The 21,316-nt window shown below is 46.5% G+C and overlaps 1 protein-coding gene across 2 annotated transcripts in view; it reads left to right on the top strand.

The window, feature by feature from the left end:
• The window catches only part of SLC17A9 (solute carrier family 17 member 9), a 227,757-nt gene that overhangs the window by 40,385 nt on the left and 166,056 nt on the right, over positions 1 to 21,316 (top strand). For both annotated transcript variants that reach the window (XM_069650756.1, XM_069650757.1), the window contains exon 3: positions 14,875 to 15,072. In XM_069650756.1, coding sequence (XP_069506857.1) covers positions 14,875 to 15,072 — 198 coding nt within the window. The remainder of the gene's footprint in view (positions 1 to 14,874; positions 15,073 to 21,316) is intronic.

Below are 21,316 nucleotides of genomic sequence, written 5' to 3'. Positions count from 1 at the left end.
GGAAGAGGGTACACAGTGGGAGAGGCGGAAGTGCTGTGTTTAGGAACTAGTGCAGTGCGCGGCGGGCCATACTAGCTTATAATGCTGCTATGTGATTTCATCGTTTTTTCTATCATTGAGGAACAATTCCTTGAAAAAAAAAATGTTGTAGGACATTTTACCCCATATGTATGAGGAGGGATCCCCTACGCAGGCCTCTCAAATCCGCACTACCTTTTATTACCACCAATACACCCAAATACATTTAGCGGTAAAATGCAGGGGAATACATTCAACGAATTCTCCCTCGATGGAAAAACCTGTGTTGGAATCTTCCTATCCTGCTTGTAATGGCCCAGTGAGAAAGGCGGAACCAAGTGACGGCAGCCAAATTAAAAAGGATTGAAAAAAAAAAACTTTAACCTGAAATGTGAAACTAGGAAAGTTCATTTGAGCCAAGTCACACATTCCACAACGCCACCTAGTAGCCATGGCTGCAAGTACACCTCCAGTTCAGAGTATGTAGTTGTCCTGACAGTCTTGCAAAGTGTCTGTATTGGGTTGATAACGCTATGTATAAATTAGCACTGCCCTCATAGAGGAAGACAATTTCCTGGAGAAAAAAAGTTTTCATTTGAGCTAATTTGCATACCCACAATGCCTTGCTGTTGTGGATCAGAACTGGTGGCGAACTTCCAGCGATGACTACTAGGTGGCGTTGTGGAATGTGTGACTTGGCTCAAATGAAATATATATATATATAGCCACTCTCTGGCCTAAACACATCATGGACTGCTCTTAAGTGCTGGGGGAGGGGTTGGCCCAGAGGAGAGGCTTCCTCCCAGAATTTAGGTCCATGCACTTCCTTGTAGACCCCAGATATTCATATCGACCCTTTTCTAGCCTACTGCAAACCTCCAGTACTTTACTGGCTTGAGCTGCTTCTGGCAACCTTTGCAACACCCCATGCGCCTCACCCGTGTTTTTACCAGGGCAGACTTTGCATAGGTTTCTGCCATTTGCTCTCCTTGGTTGCAAGATCACCACGATTCTTTTAGGGTGTCAATCAGCCAATACGAAGTGGCCTGGTTTGCACACTTCCTGCCCAGAGACCCAGGCAGTAATGGGTGCTCCCCTGTGCTCCGTTCATCACTCACATGTTGGTACGGAGGTGCTTTTGGGGCCATGGCAGGCCATGATTTTCGTCAAAACATGCATTAGTCCTTTTCCATCTCTACTTGACTCTTCAGGTTCACCTTCTCATCCCCGCCCCCCCCACTGTGGCATTCCACTACTTTGGACTCACATCTTCACCTGTTGTGTATCCAGCATGGGCATCAGAAAGGCACTGTTACTTTGTGTTTCGCTTGGAACCTTTCTGGTGTGCCCTGACCGCAGGTCACCTCTCTGCACTAGGTTTTCTTAGCACAGTTGACCCTTAATGATGGCGTCCATGCATTTGCACTCTGCAGGACTCACAAGAGCTCATAAGTCGTGTTCACAGCACGCTCTCCAGGCATGTTCATCTCAGACCATACCTACCTAGCCAAGCGCCACGGACGCATGCCGTGTTACAAAATCCTTCAACATTTCTGATACTCACGCTTGCAACATAGCTGAAGATTGCACTAGCGACCTGGGCCTTAAAAAAGCAAGGGTCTATGCCCTCTGCCGCCCAAATTACTAAAAGCAGATGTGTAACGTGCTCCCGAAAGAACAAATGTTATACTTGATCTTATCCAAAAGGCCGAGAAGTGATCACAGACATTGTACCCCAACATCCAGGTCCTTTGCCTGACTGAGTATTTATGCCTCATGGTTATATATGCTGTCAGGGGGGGGTGTTGTGAAAAATGAATTTAGCATCCAGGCACTGTGTGTCATGTACTGAGAGGTTCAAGCACGTGCCCCTTTTATCACAGACATTTGTCAAATACAAAGGTCTGTGGCCATTCCTATTTGCTCCAAAGACTTTTTTTCCAAAGCAGCCTGGACCCCACATTGATGCTATTTTTTAACTCTATTTCTCAGACAGGTTTTTCAAAGATTAAAATAGACACCTGCCAGATGGTCCATCTTGGACGGATCAATCTCAGAATACTAAAGTCAAACCAACATTTTAAATTTTGCAGCAATTTATACAAACAATCTTAAGACTATTTTCTATTATAACCTGAAAGTTCTGCATCAAACAAATTTCATTCAACACGGAATTTTAAAAAAAAAGAACAAAAGTCCCGGGAGGATAGCTTAACGGCAACGTGCGCGCCTTGGAAGCAAGATGACACGAAGCAACACAGGTTCGATCCCCGGGTCCGCGCTTAGAAACCTCTGGATATAAGCGCGTTATAAATACGCAACGAAGACAACAACAAAAAAAAAAGAAATTACGCAACTGAAAAAACAAACAATTCCTGTAACAGCGCCTCGATGCCCACGGGCTGTGTGAGCGCTTTAAAAATGCTAAATAAAATAAAAAAACAAAAAATAAATAAAAACAAGAAAAATGCACGAAACGAGAATAACACATCTCAAATTCCAAAAGAATGAATATAAAGTAGGAACATTCAATAATCAACTTCTACTCGTGAATTCCTTGTTCGTTCTGTATGATTCGCATGAACTTTGTAATTCATGCCAAAAGTCCTGTTTTTGAGGTAACTCGACGCGTCTATTGTCCCTTCGTTGTTTCGAATCTTAACTCGTTGTCACACTGGGGAGGGCCCTTTTCGAATTGAAATGGCTGTGTCTGATGATTAAATGGAACTCCCCTCCCACCCCCCCCCCCCCCCCCCAGAGCTTGTTTGAACTCACCCCACGGGTTTCAGCCCCTTCCTGCATCCGCAGCACGCCTCCAGGCTGTCTATTGCCCTTTACCTGTGTGCTAAGTTGCTGAATTACTGGCTCGTCCGGCCAGTTTGCTCAGCTTTAATGGTGGGAATTTCCCACGATGCGGAATTCATGTACACAGGTGCCTGGATAATTGTCCTCGATGAATGTGCAGAATCTTTCACATGCCATCTTCCTTCCTGTAGGCTCTGTTGACCAGCTTATCACTTCCTTTTTTGCACTCTTCACCTCACACAATTTTTAAATGAGGTCGTCACATCTCCTGCCAAGGACCCCTTTGAAGCACATAATGAAGAACCGGTACCCCTTTCCGGCCGCATAATCCCTTTGTCTCCCCAACTATCGTCCTGTTTTCATTTTCTGTTTCGAGTGAAGCAGGTGTGCTATTTGATTCTACAGACCCCGCCTTAACCACTTGCCCACCACCGCCTGATGAGAATTGCACGCATAGAGGGCAAGGGTGTTTGGGCTGCTTGGGACCCTGCTGGATGAGGGTCCCAGTTTGAGCATAGAGTGGAGCAGTATGCTCGGAGCTCTGCGTAGGACTTCTTGCAAGGTAGGAAATTGTTGACCGCAGTGCAGGGTCGGTTAGCATGTGGGTGAATGCAGGCAGGGCTTGGCAGTGAGAGCTGAACTGTGGATCCCTCAATGTATTGTTCAAGGCAGGGCCAGTCTTCAGGTGCACAATTGGTCCAGTTCCACGAGCGTGCGCGCTACACATCTGGCTCACCCGCGTTGTCACCAGTGAAGGGAGCACATGGAAGCAGGCAAGTTTAAAATCTCCATGTTTCTCTCAAATTTTGGGAAAATAGTTTATTTGAAAAGCAAAATGGGGTGCCTTGTCTTGTGAGGACGTCTGCAAAAAGGCAACATTAAGAAAGCAGAACCCCCTTCTTTTTATTTTGGTAGGATGATGAATCTTCTCATAGATGTTCCAGAGGAAAGAATTGATGACATTGAGAAAGATTTGCTGGAATTGACAACAAAAAAGAAGTAGAAAGATTCTCCCGCTCCAGTCTGCATTATAAATATAAATACAATTACAAATTCTTCCTCTTGTGCTCAGACGAGGCTTCTCCGGTTAAAGGGGGAGAATTGAATGAAGAGAAACCAATACCCTTATAAAAGAGGACTTGGCAAAGGTATTCGTCTTGATCTGGAGCAAGCACGTGGGCAAAATCTTAGGCAAATTAAAAGTCCAGCCAATGTGCAGTTTCCTCTGTTGACATCCGTAGTATGACAGGTTGTACACTGTGTTAGTCCAGTTAGAGAGGCTTATTGCCATGAGTACCCTGGTCCGTTAGACCGGGGCACCAATGGTGTTTTTTTTTCAAGCTGCGAGACGCGCTGCGCAGGGCGGCCAAGTGTCCCATAATTTGTGGGATTGTCCCGTAATTGGGGACTGTGTCCTGCAGTTTGCCGAGTGGCTCTGCGGGACGCGGGTTGTCCCGATCTGCTCTGTTTGAGCAGAATTAGACATGCTGGGGGCTGGGGCCAGCAGCTGCAGGGCGCTGTCTCACAGACTATCTGCACTTGCCAGCCACCGGTATTCCCATTTGTGGGAAATGTATGTATATGATCCCCCCCTCATAGGAGCGGGCAGGGGATCACATACATACATTTCCCGCGAATGGGAATAACGGTGGCTGGCAAGTGGCAGCTAATCTGTGAATAAGAGTCTTATTGCATTGCACCGGCAGCTGTTGACGTGACAGGCCTTCAGGCCTGTCCCGTCAGCAGCTTCGGGTGCAATGCAATGATTCTGTCTGGTGAATGATGCTGTGACATCATCACCGCCTTGTGTCCCGCAAAAGGAGCTCACAAAGTTGGCCACTCTAGCGTTGCGTTTCGCAGTCGGAAAGTAAAAAAAGTTAAAGAAAATGGCTGCCACGGACAGGAAAACATAGTCCATTCTCTCTGTCCGTGGGGGCCATAGTAAACAAAGAAAATGGCCACCATGGAAAGGGAGAAGTGACTAGTCCCTTCTCCCTTTCCATGGCGGCCAGTCGATGGAAGAACTCCGGGCGGAGTGCCAAACCTTCTAGGGCAGGTAAGGCGAGGGCCAATTAGCTTGCGTTTCACAAGCTCATTGACCCTTCGCAGGGTACTAATAGTGATTCCAATGCAGCTGATAGTGATTTAATTGCTGTGCAAATTTCTGGCTGATAGTTGCATTTGAAACCAAAACCAAAAAAAAGAGTTGCGGGCTGGCAGTCTTAAAATGGGCCTTTTATAATTTCCAAAAATGAACAGTGTTATTTAAAAGGTGATTTGAAGTGAGAGGTTTAACATAGTTAGAAAAGAGGGTCAGTGTTTCATTTAGAACCTTGGCAAATAAGAGTGCCAGTCTTCATCCCAAAGCTTTACCCGCTGGCAGGGAAAGAGGAAGCAATGCCAGACTCTGGGCAAATTGACACTTTCTGATCTAGCGTGGAAGGTGGAGACTTAATGTCCACAGATGTAGGTGGCTTTCTGACTGATTGCTACTTGCTTAAGAATGCTTTGCCAGAGGGGTCAGGGAGCATGCTGTTTTGCTCGATGGAATAGAAAAAACAGGCGGAATTCCTTTCAACCCTGACATTTGAGTGGGTGAGTCTTTAGTGACTGGGAGTCACCATAGCAGTGAAGAGAAGGGCTGATGTGAGGGATTGGAATACTGAAGCCTCACAGAAAAATGCAGCATTCACAATACATTTCGAAGTAACTATGCTGGTACGGGACCATTTGGAGGATAAAATCCACACAGACAGTAAGGGCTGAAAACTTGCAGGATCAGCGCGAAAACAGAAAACATCCTCCGTTCCTCTGAATCATGTTGCTTTTCATTGGCCGCCTTGCAAGACCATTCCACGGATTGTGTCATCTTCAAGGAAATCCAAGGGGTGGGGGGAGACTGGTACATTTCTAGATTGGGCAGAAATGTTACATCTTCTGTCCCAAATATCAACTCTTTTTGACTAATCCTAGATCAAACTGGAGCTTCCAGTAGGATGCCTTGACTAGCTCCAGCTCAGATAAATGGGTGCACATGGTCTAAAGGGATGGGTATGAAATTATATTTTTGCTATTCCCCAGAGTTTGGGGTTCGCTCTACCAACTGGCAAAGGAATGTGCCGAAGATGACAATTGTCTGTGGTTTTTGAGGAACCTGAGAGCATCCTCACTTCTACTCCCCTGGATCCTCCTCTCAGGTGGCCAGGGAAAGGCCATCACTCTTGGATCCTGATCCTGTGAGTGTATATGCGAGGGAGGATCACCTGGGTGGAGGGACCTCTGGGAGTGGGGAGAGGATGTCTTTTGGTGAGACATGGTGTATCCCCCTTTCCCACGTCAGAATGAACCTTACCCTCCTCCTGCCTTCGTAGGTTATTGTCAGTCATTCCCTCTTTCTTATACACAAAATATCCCACAACCATTAACCTTTAATACTGGGACGAGGAGGAGGCAACTGGGAGTGATGCGCGCACCTATCATTCACACCACTTTGGTACTGAGATAAGGAAGAGTACTGTAGAGGAGTACCGTTGCAAGAGTTGGGCATGTCCAGCCAATAGGCTTAATTATGGTCAGGCAATTGAAAACAAGGACTTGCACCTGCAACCAGTAACAGGCCACAAGTGCATAAAAGGAGAGGCCGCCAGAGAGCAGGGGAGAGAGACCTGCCTGGAGGACAGGACACGGCTGACGGACGTGGAGGAGGCTGGAGAGGGGCCGGCGGGAAGGACCCAGTGTGCAGTAGTTGGGTGAAAGTAACACCTGGCCCTGAGGGGGCAGTTAGAGGGTCGGGACCCCTGCAGTGCCCCTTGCCCTCTGTCCACAGCTAGAGCTGTGGGACACTGAAGGATCCCGAACAGTGCAGGCTGCTGGTAGCTTCTGCAAAGGGAAAGCAGAGCTACGCGCCACCAGCAGCAAGGTTCGAAAATGGCAAACACTGCTTGCTGGGCTCCCGAAAAGCACAAGCGGATTTAAGGGAATCCTTAAAGAAGAAGGAAAACGCCCAGAGGAGCGGCAGCATACCGGTGAGTGGAATAAAGGGAACACTCATACCAGGGTGCTTCAGGGGCTACGAGAACACCAATGTTAATGCTGAATTAACTGAAACCTATGACAATTGGTTTCTGACCGCAAACGGAGGGTTTTGGAATGCTGAACAAGCTGCGAAATGTTATGAATGCTTCGAACGGTACAAGTAATATTGAATACCGAACTAAAGAAAAGCAAGTGATGAACATTTATGAACAAAGTGAAAAGCAAGTGTTGAGCACTCATGAATACTGTGAAAGTAAGGTGGTGGAAAAGGGTGAACACCACAAAGTAAGTTGTGTAGAAAACATGTGGTACAATCAACAGACTGCTAAGGAAATTAAGAAATTAGTGTTCACTAATAACAAGAAAGCTCAAAGGGTACGGAAGTATAACAGAGTGCCAATGGTTATTGGTTGCATGACCGTTTGGCCCGACAACTGCGTCTAGACTGAGTGACCCCTACTTGGAAACTGCCAAGGAATGAAAGCGAAGATAAAGAAGCTGCATTTATAACGGGATTGCTGAAGTGAATTGGAAAGCGAGCAATCTGTTTGAACGATTGAAAAGCCTAGATAATTACAAAATTGAACTGCAATTGTTAGTTTGAAAGCCAAGAGATTTGAACTGATTGTAGGTTCTGAAGCTGGAAGAGATGATTTCTTGGGGAAGGGAAACCCGGGCCTTTGTGAACTGTGTTGACCTCTTGGGAAAGGGAACCTCGAGACCTTTTGGAACTGTTTTGAACTTGGGGAAAGAGAAGCTGGAAAGTAAGTCAGGAGCTGGAAGTAGCTCAGAACTTTATTTGGAACGCTGCTTCTTTTGTTGCTAACGCCCCTACCCATTGTTAATCTTTAGTCGTGTGGGCCAGTGTATGTTTTGGACACAGACAGACTTTTGGGTTGAACTTACTAACACAGACTATCCTTAGTTTCTTTAGGGAGGGAACTCCCACCTTAACAAAGGGCAAGTTAGGCCTTACTTCATCCTGACATTTAAGAAAATAAACCATTTTATTTAGAAAATGCAATCTGTTGTCTGTGTCTTACTTCATGATGCCTTTACAGGTTGGAGATGGTCGTTGCTAGTTGAAAAGGTTGTAGTTCCGATTCCACTGGATGAACAATGAATGGGAGTAAATTCAAATAACAATTCTTGTTCAGCAACAACCCAGAGATTTTATTTTGTATTGAATTTACCACAGGTGATAGGCTTTGTCTAAGGATCTCCGTGATCCGACTGCGGCTGATTTTGCCGCGGCCAGAAAGTTTGCATGAGAAAGGTGCGAACCACCGAAAGTCTGCACCTTTCTCATGCCAACACACGTACATACCCGCACCCCCCCACACCCACAACACACCCATGATACACCCCCATCCACACCCCCACCCACACCCCCAACATAAACAAACCCCACTTACCTTTTTCTTCACGCTGAGTCCCTGAGGCGTCAGTTCCCTTTCACTTCTGTGATCCGGAACCAGTGCCGCAGGGTCCTTTTCTTTATAAAGAAATATATATATTCCCTGCGCAACCCCCGCTCACTATACTAAAAAGTATAGTGAGCAGGGTGTTGCGTGGGACACCCCCGCAGCCCCTGCAGTCTTTTCTTTTTTTTTTTACTTACCTGCAATGCTACCACCAAAGGTTCGAACTTTTGGTGTTTCGAACCATTGGTGGGAGCATTTTTAGAACTTTTTGTTCATGCGACCGTTTAGATACAGTCTTTTTTGTACAATACCTTTTACAAGCCTCTTCAACATAGAAACGCTTCAGAAAATCATTCCCATGTTGGGAAAGGTGGGATCACTGGACCTGATGGACACGGACCAACACATTCCAGTCATAAAATGTCTACACTTTGCGATTCACTGGGACATTACTTGTTCGTCATCCTTCCATTCAAACTTGACACTGCTCTGAGAAATGTTACCAAAGTAACAATTTTAGCATTTCTTCATCAGAAAGGTATTGCGATTTACATCTACATAGGTGACTGGTTACTGCACGTTCAGTCCCTAGGGAAGATGAGGGAAGAGATCAACAAGATATTGTGATCCTGCACCCAGCTGATCAAATGGAATAAGGAACACCTGAATCTGACCCAGGATTACACGTTCATTGGAGCGATGTTCTACACAAAGGAAGGGTTCCTATTGGCATCTCCTGCTACAATCTCAACAAGCCTCTGCAAGAACGCTGTTCAGGATCACATAGGGGCCCCAGTCTTCATAGTTCCTTCGATCAGATTGCATCTTCAGTTGTTCATGCCTCACCTGCACGCTCACTGGTTGGTGAATCTGTAGAACTTGAACGTTTTAGACCCTTCATGAAGGAACTTCTATGAATGCTCTTCAGTAGGGTAATTCTGTGATCCCAGCGAAAGGTTAGTGCTTTCTCTCTGCCCCCTTCCCCCGTGATAACATGGGATGTGAGTGAGCAAGGGTTGGGAACCAGCCTGGAATCCTTGCTATAGGGCAAAGTAGGAGTTTTTCCAAAACCCCACAAATCTAATAATGGTTTTGAAATTGTATCTCTTGTGTCAGTGCCATACTTGCAATACTGTGTCTTCCCTACATAGTGCACCTCACTACCTCAGTATTCCTACTAATGAACATAGACATCTCATTTCCAGATTGGAAACGTCGCTGAATGTAATATAAGTACAGGCAAGTAGGAAGTTGTGCCCAGCTGTAGTGAAGGCTGTGCACTCAGTACAAAGTCTTATCTTTTGTTCTATTGATTTGTATTTAGTAGATTCAGATCTTGCTGTATTTTCATTATAGAATTCTGAGATAGATTTGTTCAGCGTTTGTTGAAAGGTGATTAACATGATTACATTCTTGTTAATGATTAAGGGATTAATCATGTTCTTTGGTCTCTGTGATCACTTTGTTGTTTTAAGAATTGTGAGTTTGCAGTTCCTCTGTGTGATAGCCAGCTTTTATTAAGCGCATTATCAAGAATTTCCTAACGTTAATCTTCCTTGAACTAACAAAAAACTTAAGTATCCCGGAAATGTATGAGCTCAATCATATTTATATCACAGAAAGAACACTTTCTAGGAGCATATAAACATGCTATTTTGGAACCTTACTTTTAAGTATGCATCACATGTGTACCCTATAGACTTCCCTTGGCAGAAGATCTCCCTATAGGGTGTCGCTGTCCCTATGAAGGAGGTGGTGCAACGCCTATCTAATAGCTACCCCTATTTCTACAATGTTTTCAATTACAATAAACTGTTAAAAAATGGTTGAGCCCATTCTACTTATCCCTCCATGGACATTCTCTGCAGGTCTTTTCTATTTATTTATACTGGGTGCCTGGCCCCTAGATATGCTTTATTCACCCCCAAAAGAGGTGTGTGCATGAGGTGTAGACAAGGTGGTATAGTGAGGTTCAACACAAAAATATTTGACCCAACTATTTGACCAAGAAGGTCAACAAACTAAAGAAAGACCTAGCGGCCTTCACACATAGCAAAATATGCCTGAACACCTCGGAAGATTACCATACTGAGGAAGTCCAATAAGCCCGAAGAAATGCCTACCAACAAAGGATACAGACAGGATGGAGACCATACAGGAATAATCAATCTGGCTCCTCCAACAATTCAAGTTACAGCTCAGATGAGGATTTAAGAACAAGACAGCGCCCTCAAGTACGCTTTAATACAGCCTAAGCACATCCTGGGAATCAGGGAACAGGGAATGGCAATAACCCCCTTTTTGTAGGACAGCAAGGGAACCAAAGGGAACGGCCGAGATGGCAGACCTTCTCCCGTGGATTACCCGCAGCCGGGGACAGGGATTCCCTCAACCAAACGTTCCCTAATTATGAATCTGTCTGCACATACCCCCACCACAGCAGAAAAAGACATCTTACAAAAAGGGCTATCTTTTATGCCAGCTGCCAGATACAACCCCTTCCAGGCATGGATCGAGATCACCCAACTGATAAGAAAATTCTGATTAAAACAATTCTTCCAAGACAAAGAGGACTTCTTCCTTTTTTCCACATTCAATAAGCAACACAGCAGAATGCATTACCTTTGAACAAGCTCTACTGAAGAAGTTGGAAGAATTAGAGGGGCAACTACCATACGTACACAACAACTGTACCAAGGAAGAACTAGCCGCCCTGGCTGATCTATCCAACAACATCACCATAAAACCTGTGATAAGGGTGGTGCAACAGTGATCAAGGATATGAAAGACTACATGGACATGGTACACGTACTTATTGATGATACCAAAAGTTACAGACCTTTGCCTGCAGATCCTACACCTGCCATAAGATCGATGATTGCACCACTGATCAAAGAAGCCTTAGCGGAAGGATACATAAATGAAAAAGAAGGGTACTAAAAGCAAATCAATAGAAAAAAAGACGATGATTCTTCACTACAGTTGGGCACAACTACCTACTTGTCTGTACTTTGGGAGCCTTCAGCATTAGTCTCATCATCCGGCAGCTCCTAAAAGAATTAGTCACCTTCCTTCACAACATTATTAATATGCAGCGGGTCCCAGCTTTCCTGCTCTCCTTCCCCATCCTGTTTCTACATAGTGTATGACTTTCTTAGGGCCTTTCTGCATGAATACCGCACTAGGCACACATATCGCAGTGTAAATAAATATCACTCGGTTAACATCTCCCTTAGGGTAAATGTAAGGTTTTCTGCGTAAATATTAAGAAGATAAGTATGAATACAACTCCACGTAAATAAATATGTGACCTGCTAGGGAAACAAGTCCATCCCTGCATAAATGTGATGCTCGCTGGGCAGATATGGCACTCTGTGCATACTTCCCTCGCTGCATGAACTCCATGGCTTAGCCAGCAAAGTTATTTGCTTCTGGAGCCTGATGTGCTGTTCTCTATTCAGGAGGCTCTAGTCATTTCAACCTGCTTTTGCTAATGACATCATGTCAGGCTTTCGCCATCGAAGCCTAGGTGTCATAGCATTTCGCCTCCTGCTCCTCAACCCCCCACATTATTGGGGCGGGAGTTAACCTCATGGTTATTTTTTGGAATGTATTTATATAGCACAACAATCCCAGTGGTATTTGCGGTATCGGGTAATAAAATTGTGGCAAAAATGTTGCCAGTAAAAAAAATTGCAGCAAAAATGCTGCAGTTTGACCCGGTAAAGGTGTACCCCATTATACCATTTAAGGGGAGTGGAGGTTGCAGGGGTGTCACCCGCTCCCCTTAAATGGTATAATGGGTCCGAGGGTTGCGGGGGTGTCGCCCGCATCCTTTACATGATTGTGGCCCAAAAAACCACAGCATTTTTGCCACGATATTTTGTATTCGCGGCCATTTTTGCCGCGATTTTAAGACATGGAGCCGTATTTGCATGCTGAGTAATGGGAAGGCTAAAGAGAACTTGTCTGAATAATATTAAGATTATCAATCTAAATGGATCCGGAATAAGTGCGTTTTTAGGACTGACCTAGGTCTGTCTCCGGTCTAAGAGCTCCAGCAAGCCGAGTCCAGATGTTAGCTCCTTGGGCTGAAAACGTTTTGCCTCCAGCAGTAGATAGTTTGAATCTTGGGGGAATCAGTAACCGGGGCTTTGAGGAGGGCAGATGACAACGAAGTTCACAGACTTTTTTAAGTCTTTTAGGCAGATAGTGAGGTACATATCAGTAAACGCATTTAGGGGCCAACAGGGCCACCTTAAATATGATCCTGCCCGTGACAGGGAGTCGGTGAAGGCAGGGCATTAGTGACGAAGTATGGGCTGGATATTGAGTTTTTGGAAATAATCGCAATATTGTTTTGTAGGACTTGGAGCATGTAAATGAGAGATTGCGGTTTAGAGACCCCTGGCTATATAAAGCATTAGAGCGATCAAGCTTTGGGCCGACTGTTGTTGGTGCCATAGTGCAAATATGTGGTCCCACCAGATAAAGAGCCGGGGATAATTGGATGTGGAATTAACCACTGAATTGACCTGGGCAAAAAGGTTCGTATATAAGTCAAAGAAACTCCTTAACTTTGTTCAGTAAGGAGGACAGTAAGAGAAAACGTGTCTACTGGAAAGGGCCAAGGCAATCCTTAAGAACACCTAAGGGATTGTGTAAAGGCTAGTTCCATCTTGTTGCTGTTAAGGCTGGTCTAGTTTTCCTGGATCCACCATTTGATTTGAGACACGTTTCTGGGAGTTGAGTGCTATCAAAAGGTGAGTCACCAGAAATTCTAAAGGATAGTTGGCCAATGTGCCGTATTTTTAACAGTGGCACTTTCGTTGTTTGCACATTACTTGTCAACTTTTCCCCGTTGTCTATTTTATTTATTTATTTTGTAATACATGCTGTGTGTTTGGGGGATTGGGGGTGGTGGGTGGCAGGGTGAGGTTGTACGGGGTGGGTTAGATGAGTGGTTTGGTGGGAATCCCCAATTTAAAAAAAATTAAAGAACAATTTTAAAAGAATTGAAGAAAACGACTACGGGGAATAATGTGCACACGAGAAAAGTGACCTTGTTAAAACACGTACAACCAGTTGGGCAACCTTCAACTTGAAAAGCAGATCATGCAATGGTTTAGTGTATGCTAAAAAGTTTTGGCTTTAGGGCAGAGTCTCGTGTTCGTTTTGCTTTATTTCCTGGTGGGTGTGGAGCACTTGTGCCATCCCCGTAGCTGCTTCAAAACCTCAGGGAAGGGGGAGATGCAAGGAGATGGGTGGGCCGTTTCTAGAACACTCCAGGCAAGAGATCGTCATAGGTGGACCGATGTGGGACATTTTTAGGTGCCTTGGGAACATCAAGCAGTCCGATCCCGGGGAGAGAGTTTCATATGGCCGATACTGGAAAGTGCTGAAATTTACCACCGAAATGTCGGCACTTTACGTAGTAAAGGGATCGAGTTTGTTGGGTGCCTACCTGGCCGGCAGACCACTATGTTAAAAAAGATCTGTTTTTGTTCTAGGACTTCAGCCGCAATCTCCCTGCTTCCAGGCATTACACTAGCTGCTGTTGTTATTGCTCAGTCTTTTGCTACTCAATGTAATTGACCTACCTTGATAGTAGGAAGTTCTGCCAGGGTTGTCCAACCCAGGCCTCGAGGGCCAGAATACCAACAGGTTTTCAGGATATCCCTCATTAATATTCATGAGCAAAAATGTGCATACATTTAGAATTTGTATGCACATTTATCTCATGAATATTAATGAGGGCTATCCAGAAAACCCGTCCGGATTCCAGCCTGTGAGGCCTGCGGTTGGACAACCCAGCGCCTCTGCTACCCTAATATTCGGCTCCACCAGACTTCAACCTCCTGGGAGATGAATACTGGGCGCTCACAATTTTTATGTTGCTTCTGTCCTCTTCCTAGAGTCCCATGTTTCTGAACGTGAATCTGATATTCGACAACCATCCCGACCAGTTCTCCGGTGTCTCAACCCCTGCATCCTGCTACCAGAACCTCCCGCTATCCCCCTTCACGCCATACTCCACCCGTGATGTTGGCAGGAGCTGCACGCTCTGAGGCCCATGGACATGTGGTGCTCTATAAAAAATGAAATATAATAATATCCAAGTTGGAGTGGGTTTCAGTACGAGGGTCCTCAGCCTGACGTGGATGTCCATTTCGTATGTATAGCTCATAATATGAAGGTACCTCGTATCTGAGCGGAGAACTCTATTGGCAGTTGAGGCAGACGGAAACAAGGTACCTCGTATCTGAGCAGAGCACTCTATTGGCAGTTGAGGCAGAAGGAAACGAAGGTACCTCGTATCTGAGCGGAGCACTCTATTGGCAGTTGAGGCAGAAGGAAACGAAGGTAACTCGTATCTGAGCGGAGAACTCTATTGGCAGTTGAGGCAGAAGGAAACGAAGGTACCTCGTATCTGAGCGGAGCACTCTATTGGCAGTTGAGGCAGAAGGAAACTAAAAAGCTCACTGTGTTAACATGTTTCAAGTGTATCTCACATGGCGAGTCCTTCTTCAGGGGATACAAACAGATCCTTCAAGACTTCTAAATTCTTGTGGCAATGTTTTCCACCCCACAGGCCGGAGTCCCGCGTGTGGACGGTGATGCTGCTTCTGGGAACCTGCCTCCTGTACTGTGCCCGGGTCACCATGCCCATCTGCTCGGTGTCCATGAGCACTCAGTTCAACTGGGACAAGAAGCAGTCTGGCATGGTCCTCGGCAGCTTCTTCTGGGGTTACTGCCTGACTCAGATTGTTGGGGGACACCTAAGTGACAAGTAAGTACGTGGATGGATGGATGGATGAAGGAAGGATGGATGATGTTGCTTCGCACAATGTTGGACAGGGATTCGCTTTTAGGCTAGCTGTGGCGTAAGGGTCTGTGGATCTGGGCGGGAAACGGTAAATGGGATTACATGATCTAGTGCTGTCAGTACACGTGCACCAGCCAAGGCACAGCATCCTACCTTAACATGTTGCGGCTGGAGCAGAGGCCGACCACCTACTCTACAGCCCAGGTGCTTCTGTGACCAGGGACAAGCTGGCTCCTGGGCCGAGCCTGTTGCATAAATCCTCCCAAAGGCCTGTACTGTAGGGCTGGGGGAATTTGCTGCTGGAAATCTGGGTGCACTGGGACAGACCAACTCGCATGTTATTCTTTTCTCGTTAAACTTTAAAAGCCGCTCATATACATATTGCAAATGAAGTGATTCAGAGGCTTATGCAGCGGGACCTAGACGGGGCCCCTAATGCATGATGTTTCAGCTTCAGAGTGACCTTTGCCAATGTTTAACAAGGCCTAATTAAAAACCTGTGAAATTAAGTCAAAACATTCTTAAAAAATACTAGAATTGCAGCGCAAGGGGTACTAATCCAAATGTTCCAGTTATGCGCTTGAAAGCAACTGTAACTGCACCATCGTAAAACCTGCATACCGTGGCCCCTTGCATGCACTGCTCATGTCGCTTCTGCCTATTTATTTATTTATTGTATTTGTTGCTAGCGCCCGGAGGTATCACGGCAATAAAGGTACAGATTAGCAGAGCATACAGTTACAGGTATGATGTCAACAATCATAAAATTGTATCAAAGGTCACGAGTCAGTTACAAGGTAGGTAAGGCAGTGCAGTGCCTATGATAATTTACCTTGGAAAACCGACGTTCTGTATGCCCTTTCTCTGTAATATGTGGCGCCGTGATGAGTGCATTGCTGTGGGCAGCTCTTTTCCCTTCAGGCACCATAACTAGTGATTTGTGTTTTTTTTCCTTTTATTCTTGCACTGCCATCATAACTTTACATTTAAGAACGTTTTTTTTCCACTTCATTTCATAGGTTTTCATTAGGCCAAACGAACCGTAATGCCCCTTTCAGCCAAGGAATGTTCACAGGCTTTCAATGTTTTTTTTTAATGATGCACAATATATTCTCTATAGTGCCCAGTGGGCATGCCACATGACCACGCCGAATGGGTACTTTGATAAAGCCCATTGCAATCCGAACCACCAACTGAACCCACTGGGCGTGGCTCGCAGGGGCAACTTTGACTAAGGTAGGGCATTTGGCCATGAAATGTGACCACTTGACCAGGGACATGGCCTTCAGCTATTCCTCAGACCCCACCAAAGACCACCAAGGGGCCACTAGGTGCTCCCTGAGGCTATTCTCAGTGGCCACTTTACTCCCATTGTGGGCCAGTTGGTCAGTAGCCAGTGCCTATGGTCTTGCTGTCCAGAGGATGGCTTTGGACCATGGCCCGGGTCCCATCAAAGTATCTCATGGGGGCACTTTGCCTCCAATCTAGTTTCCCAATCCTGGCTTTGGTAACCCGGGTTCAAGTGCGGGGACCCTGAACCAGGTTCAGAATTCCCCCAAGTCGAAAAGCAGCCCTTTTGACATGTTGAGGCATTTTGCACCCCTCACTAAACCCCCTATGAACTCCTGCCCGCCCCCACCGTGCCCAGGGTTAAGGGCTGGCCTGAGGAAGCAACTGACCAATTTTATAACTGTGGCAGCATGAAGTCCGCAGGACCCCACTAAATGTTTACGAGCAACAATGGTGTCCCATTCTGGTCGCCCCTTGCAAGGTCCATGGAATTAGCCATTGGAGTAGCATTGTGCCAGCCAAACCCAGATATAACACATAGGTTACAGGCTACTTTTGGGCACTTTTAAAGGCAACTGCTATATAGATTTTACCCAAACCAAAAACGGATTACTAATCAGACTAGATGAAACGTTCGCGTAAAGATTTGATGCCAGTCTATCCAGTGGTTCGGGCTGTAGGTGTGACCAGTAATTCGTATATGGAGATTGAAAGGGAAAACGTACGTTTTGGGAACCCTTTCACAACTTTGATCCTCCCTCCACTGAAGAAATCGCACACCACTTTGCAAGTTAGGTCTATGTATTTCTTTTTTTTTTTTAGAAATGTTCACCTGTAACCGACGAACAGTGTGCAATGTGATCTGCACGGTTTTTAATTTGTATTTTGTGGTTTATTTCTGCCTTATTCCCTTTGAACTTTTGAAAGATAGCTTTTTAATGTCTGCCTTTTGTAAGAGGTCCTGTCCCCTGAAAAGGCACTAAGACTGGGCCAAGATGTCACGTGCCAGGTAATGCGTGGCATGTGACTTACTCTTCCCCCTCTCTGTCCCCTGAATGCCCATTTCTGAGCCGTCAGCCTTGTCTGTCAATTTCTATCTTTCTCACATATGCGCCAGTTCGCTTGTGTGTGGGACTTGTAAGGAAGGCATGGTATCAAACAGTAAGACACACAAGTGATCACAGTTCAAGGGTGTTTATTGAACTTAAACTGGGTTTGAAAAATGCCTATCTAATCCTAAATCTAAAGATGGAGCAAGCTACGACCATCAAATAATAATAACGCAGTCCTAGTGGTGTCTTGGCAAAATAAAAGGGCCCATACTAATAAATCTATTGCCAATCCTTACTTCGAAGGGATTGTGTCCTCCGACGTATTCCTCATTTTAGATATCTCCTTCCAGCTCTGCTGGCCTCCGAAAATTTTTTCTCTAGAGGGCGCTGCGCGTCGACGTCCTCCGAGTCGATGTCCCTCGACAGCCGCTGTATCGACGTTGACGTCATCCTGCCTATAAAGGCTGCGTGCAGCGTCCGTTGCTCAGTTCCGTTTTTCCGCGCTTACTCAGTGCCTCGGAATACCGTTGCTCAGTTCTTAGTCAGATTAATCCTATTTACCTCAAGTCATTCGATCCGTACTCGATGGCTTCCTCGTCGGAACCGACAACTCCTCGATCCGGCTTCAAGAAATGTCGAGATTGTGGGAAAAAGATGTCGTTGACTGACCCTCACAGAGTTTGTCTGTGGTGTTTGGGAGCTGAACACCATTGTTCGGAATGCGAGGACTGTATGTCCATGACAGCTAAGGCCCTGAAGGAGCATAGGGGGAAGCTGGAGAAAAGCTTCTTCTTTGTCGACGAAGTCGAGACATTCGTCTCCTCGTCACCATTCGCGCTCCAGGTCTCGGAGTGGGTCTCATCACTCCTCGAGATCGAAGCACTCGAAGAGGAGACGTCGAAGATCCCCTTCTCCGTCTTCCTCTTCCTCTGTTTCGCCAAAAAGAATCCCTTGCCCCACGAAACATAGTTCCCGGGCTGAATGGGAGGAATTCCGCAAAAATATGATGAGCGTCTTCGAGAAAGCGGCCTCGACCCCCTCGAAGACTGCCGAGAGCGATGCTCTGGTCGAAAGACCCGAAGGTCAAAAACGCTGCGAGTCGCAGTACCCGGCGAAGGAAACCTCTCGAGCGCGTCTCGAACCCTCGAGTAGGACTATGACCTCCAAACCTTCCTCGAAGGTTCCGTCGACGCCATCGACGAGGGTTCCGTCGACGTCGAGGTCGATGTCTTCGACGCTGTTGTCGAAGGGACCTTCGACACACGGGTCTGTCGACTCGACGCCAGCTTCGACACCGGCGTCGACGCCAAGAAAAGTCACGGTTACGACACACCCAGTGACTATCCCCAGGTCCTCGATGTTGATGGCTTCGAGATTGTCGAGTAGAATTCCAATTCTGTCGAGGTCTTCGAGGCCTCCGCCTTTGTTTTCGACGCCACGCTCGAAGCCTTCAACGTCGGCGTCGACGCCATCGAATTTTTCGAGGCCGATAATGACAAGTTTGGTACCTTCTGCCTTGGAAATGGGATTTACTCCCTTTATGAGTTCAGAACAATTGAGAACTATGTCCTCAATTTTGGAAGAGGGTGAATTGTCTGAACAGGAAGACACATTTGAGTTGCAGGGACCTGTAACCCCAATTAGAGAGGAATTTTCCTCTGAAGAGCGCAGGTTAAAGGATCTTCATGATTCCTTACATGAGGCAAGTGGGTTAGACACTTCCCCTGAGGTGGAGTTTGCTAAGCCAGACCCGGGGGAGCATGCTGAAACCCCTAGAGCCTTAATGGCCAGGATCACATAGTTCATGGGGTGGTCTGCACCTTCACAATCTTTCCAACAAGATGACCTCACGGATATTCTTGACAAAGGCCACAGGAGGATCCTGTGGTGCCTTTTCATAAAGCTCTTCAGAGAAAGATCATGACAAACTTGGAAACCCCAGGTGTAGTACCAGCAGTAAATAAAAAACTGTCTACAAAGTACAGGGTATCTTCTACAGACCCAGAGTTTTTGTCTAAACACTCATCCCCAGAAAGTCTGGTGGTACAGGCAGCATCCTCTACCGATGTCAAGACGGCTTATCCTACCGTGCCACAGGACAGGGACGATGATACGATGATAAAAAATATGATGCTATGGCAAAGAAAGTCTTTTCAGCATGTAGCATGGCGTTAAAATCTGTTAATGCTACTTGCACCCTTGCTAGGTTCAGCCATACACTTTGGGAGTGTGCTTCTACAGCGGCTGACTGCATCCCGGAGGGAGAAGAAAGGGATGCGTTCCTGAATATTATACAGCACGGTAAAGACGCTATGTGCGAATCCCTCCAGACGGGCATTGATTCGGCTGACAGTATCAGAGGAGCAATGGCGGCAAGTACATCAACCAGGAGATTCGCTTGGTTGAGAAAGTCTGGTTTTGCCCCAGATGTGCAAGCCAGGCTCTTGCACATGCCATTCGATGGCTCTTCTTTGTTCGGGAAAAAGGCGGATGACAGTTTAGAGAAACTGCAAACTTCAAAAGCAGCAGCAAAATCCCTAGGAGCTGCAATCCGTCAGACTCCTTTTCGTCCCACAGGAACCTCTGCGAGGGGCAAGTCCTTTCGCTTCTACTCCGCATTCGGAAGAGGTAGAGGACGACCGGCTCAAAGGGGACAAAGAAGAACTACCCGAGGTGGACGGGGTAGATATTCAAAAGCCGCAGCAACAGCAGGTACCTCTTTACCATCGGCATCTGCATCAGCCGCCCCAAAACCACTCTGAGGACTTCCCTCACAGGACACCTGTAGGAGGCAGGTTGACTCAACATCTGGCGGTATGGCAGGCTATCACGTCAGATGCTTGGGCATTGGAAACAGTTGCCCAAGGTTACTGCCTGCCTTTCCTACGTATACCTCAGAGTCATCCACCGGGGATCAGCTCTCAGAAAGCTCCAGATCCGCTCCTCTTGCAGGAAATTTGGGACCTGCTAGAGAACGGTGCCATAGAACAGGTACCTGTAGCGGAGAGGAACAAGGGCTGGTACTCCCCTTACTTTCTCATTCCAAAGAAAGACGGAGGACTGAGACCCATCTTGGACTTGTGAGAATTGAACAAATTCCTCAGAAAAGACAAATTCAGGATGGTCACTCTTTCTCAGATCCTCCAGGCCCTTCAGTTCCAGGACTGGTTGGTATCTCTGGACCTTCAGGACGCTTATTTCCATGTGCCTATCCATCTCAAACACAGGAAATACCTGAGGTTCGCAATTGGCAACTCTCACTATCAATTTCGAGTGCTGCCATTTGGGCTGACCTCCGCCCCGAGGGTCTTCACCAAGTTAATGTCGGTAGTGGCTGCAAGTCTAAGGAGGGAAGGGATTCACGTCTACCCCTACCTGAACGATTGGTTGATCAGGGCTGTTTCTCCGGAACAAGCTCAGATCCAGCTAAATCACGTGTGCCACTTCCTTCCCAGACTGGGCTTCTCCCTCAATTTAAAGAAGTCACAAATGATACCATCGCAGAGACTCCAGTTCATAGGAGCGATCCTGGACACTTCCCTGGGAAAAGCCTCGCCACCAGAGGTGAGGGCTCAAGATATTCTACAGATGGTTACCAAGTTCCAACATGCCCAACGTCTCCCAGCCTTCGACTTTTTGAGGTTGCTAGGCCTCATGGCATCCTGCATTTTCCTAGTGCCAGAGGCTCGCCTGAGAATGAGATCCCTCCAGTGGGCACTGAGGACTCAGTGGTCACAATTCTCAGGCAGAATGACAGATCTTCTTCAGGTTCCCGGCAGGGTGGCTCGAGACCTTCAGTGGTGGGCCTGTCAGGAGAACATTCTGAAAGGAGAACAGTTTTGGCAACCCTGGCCGGAGATAACAGT

Source organism: Ambystoma mexicanum, chromosome 3p (assembly GCF_040938575.1).
Source record: "Ambystoma mexicanum isolate Mex_15411 chromosome 3p, UKY_AmexF1_1, whole genome shotgun sequence".
Taxonomy (NCBI): Eukaryota; Metazoa; Chordata; class Amphibia; order Caudata; family Ambystomatidae; genus Ambystoma; species Ambystoma mexicanum.
Note: the sequence above shows the minus strand (reverse complement) of the source record. Positions and strands in the feature narration are given on the sequence as shown.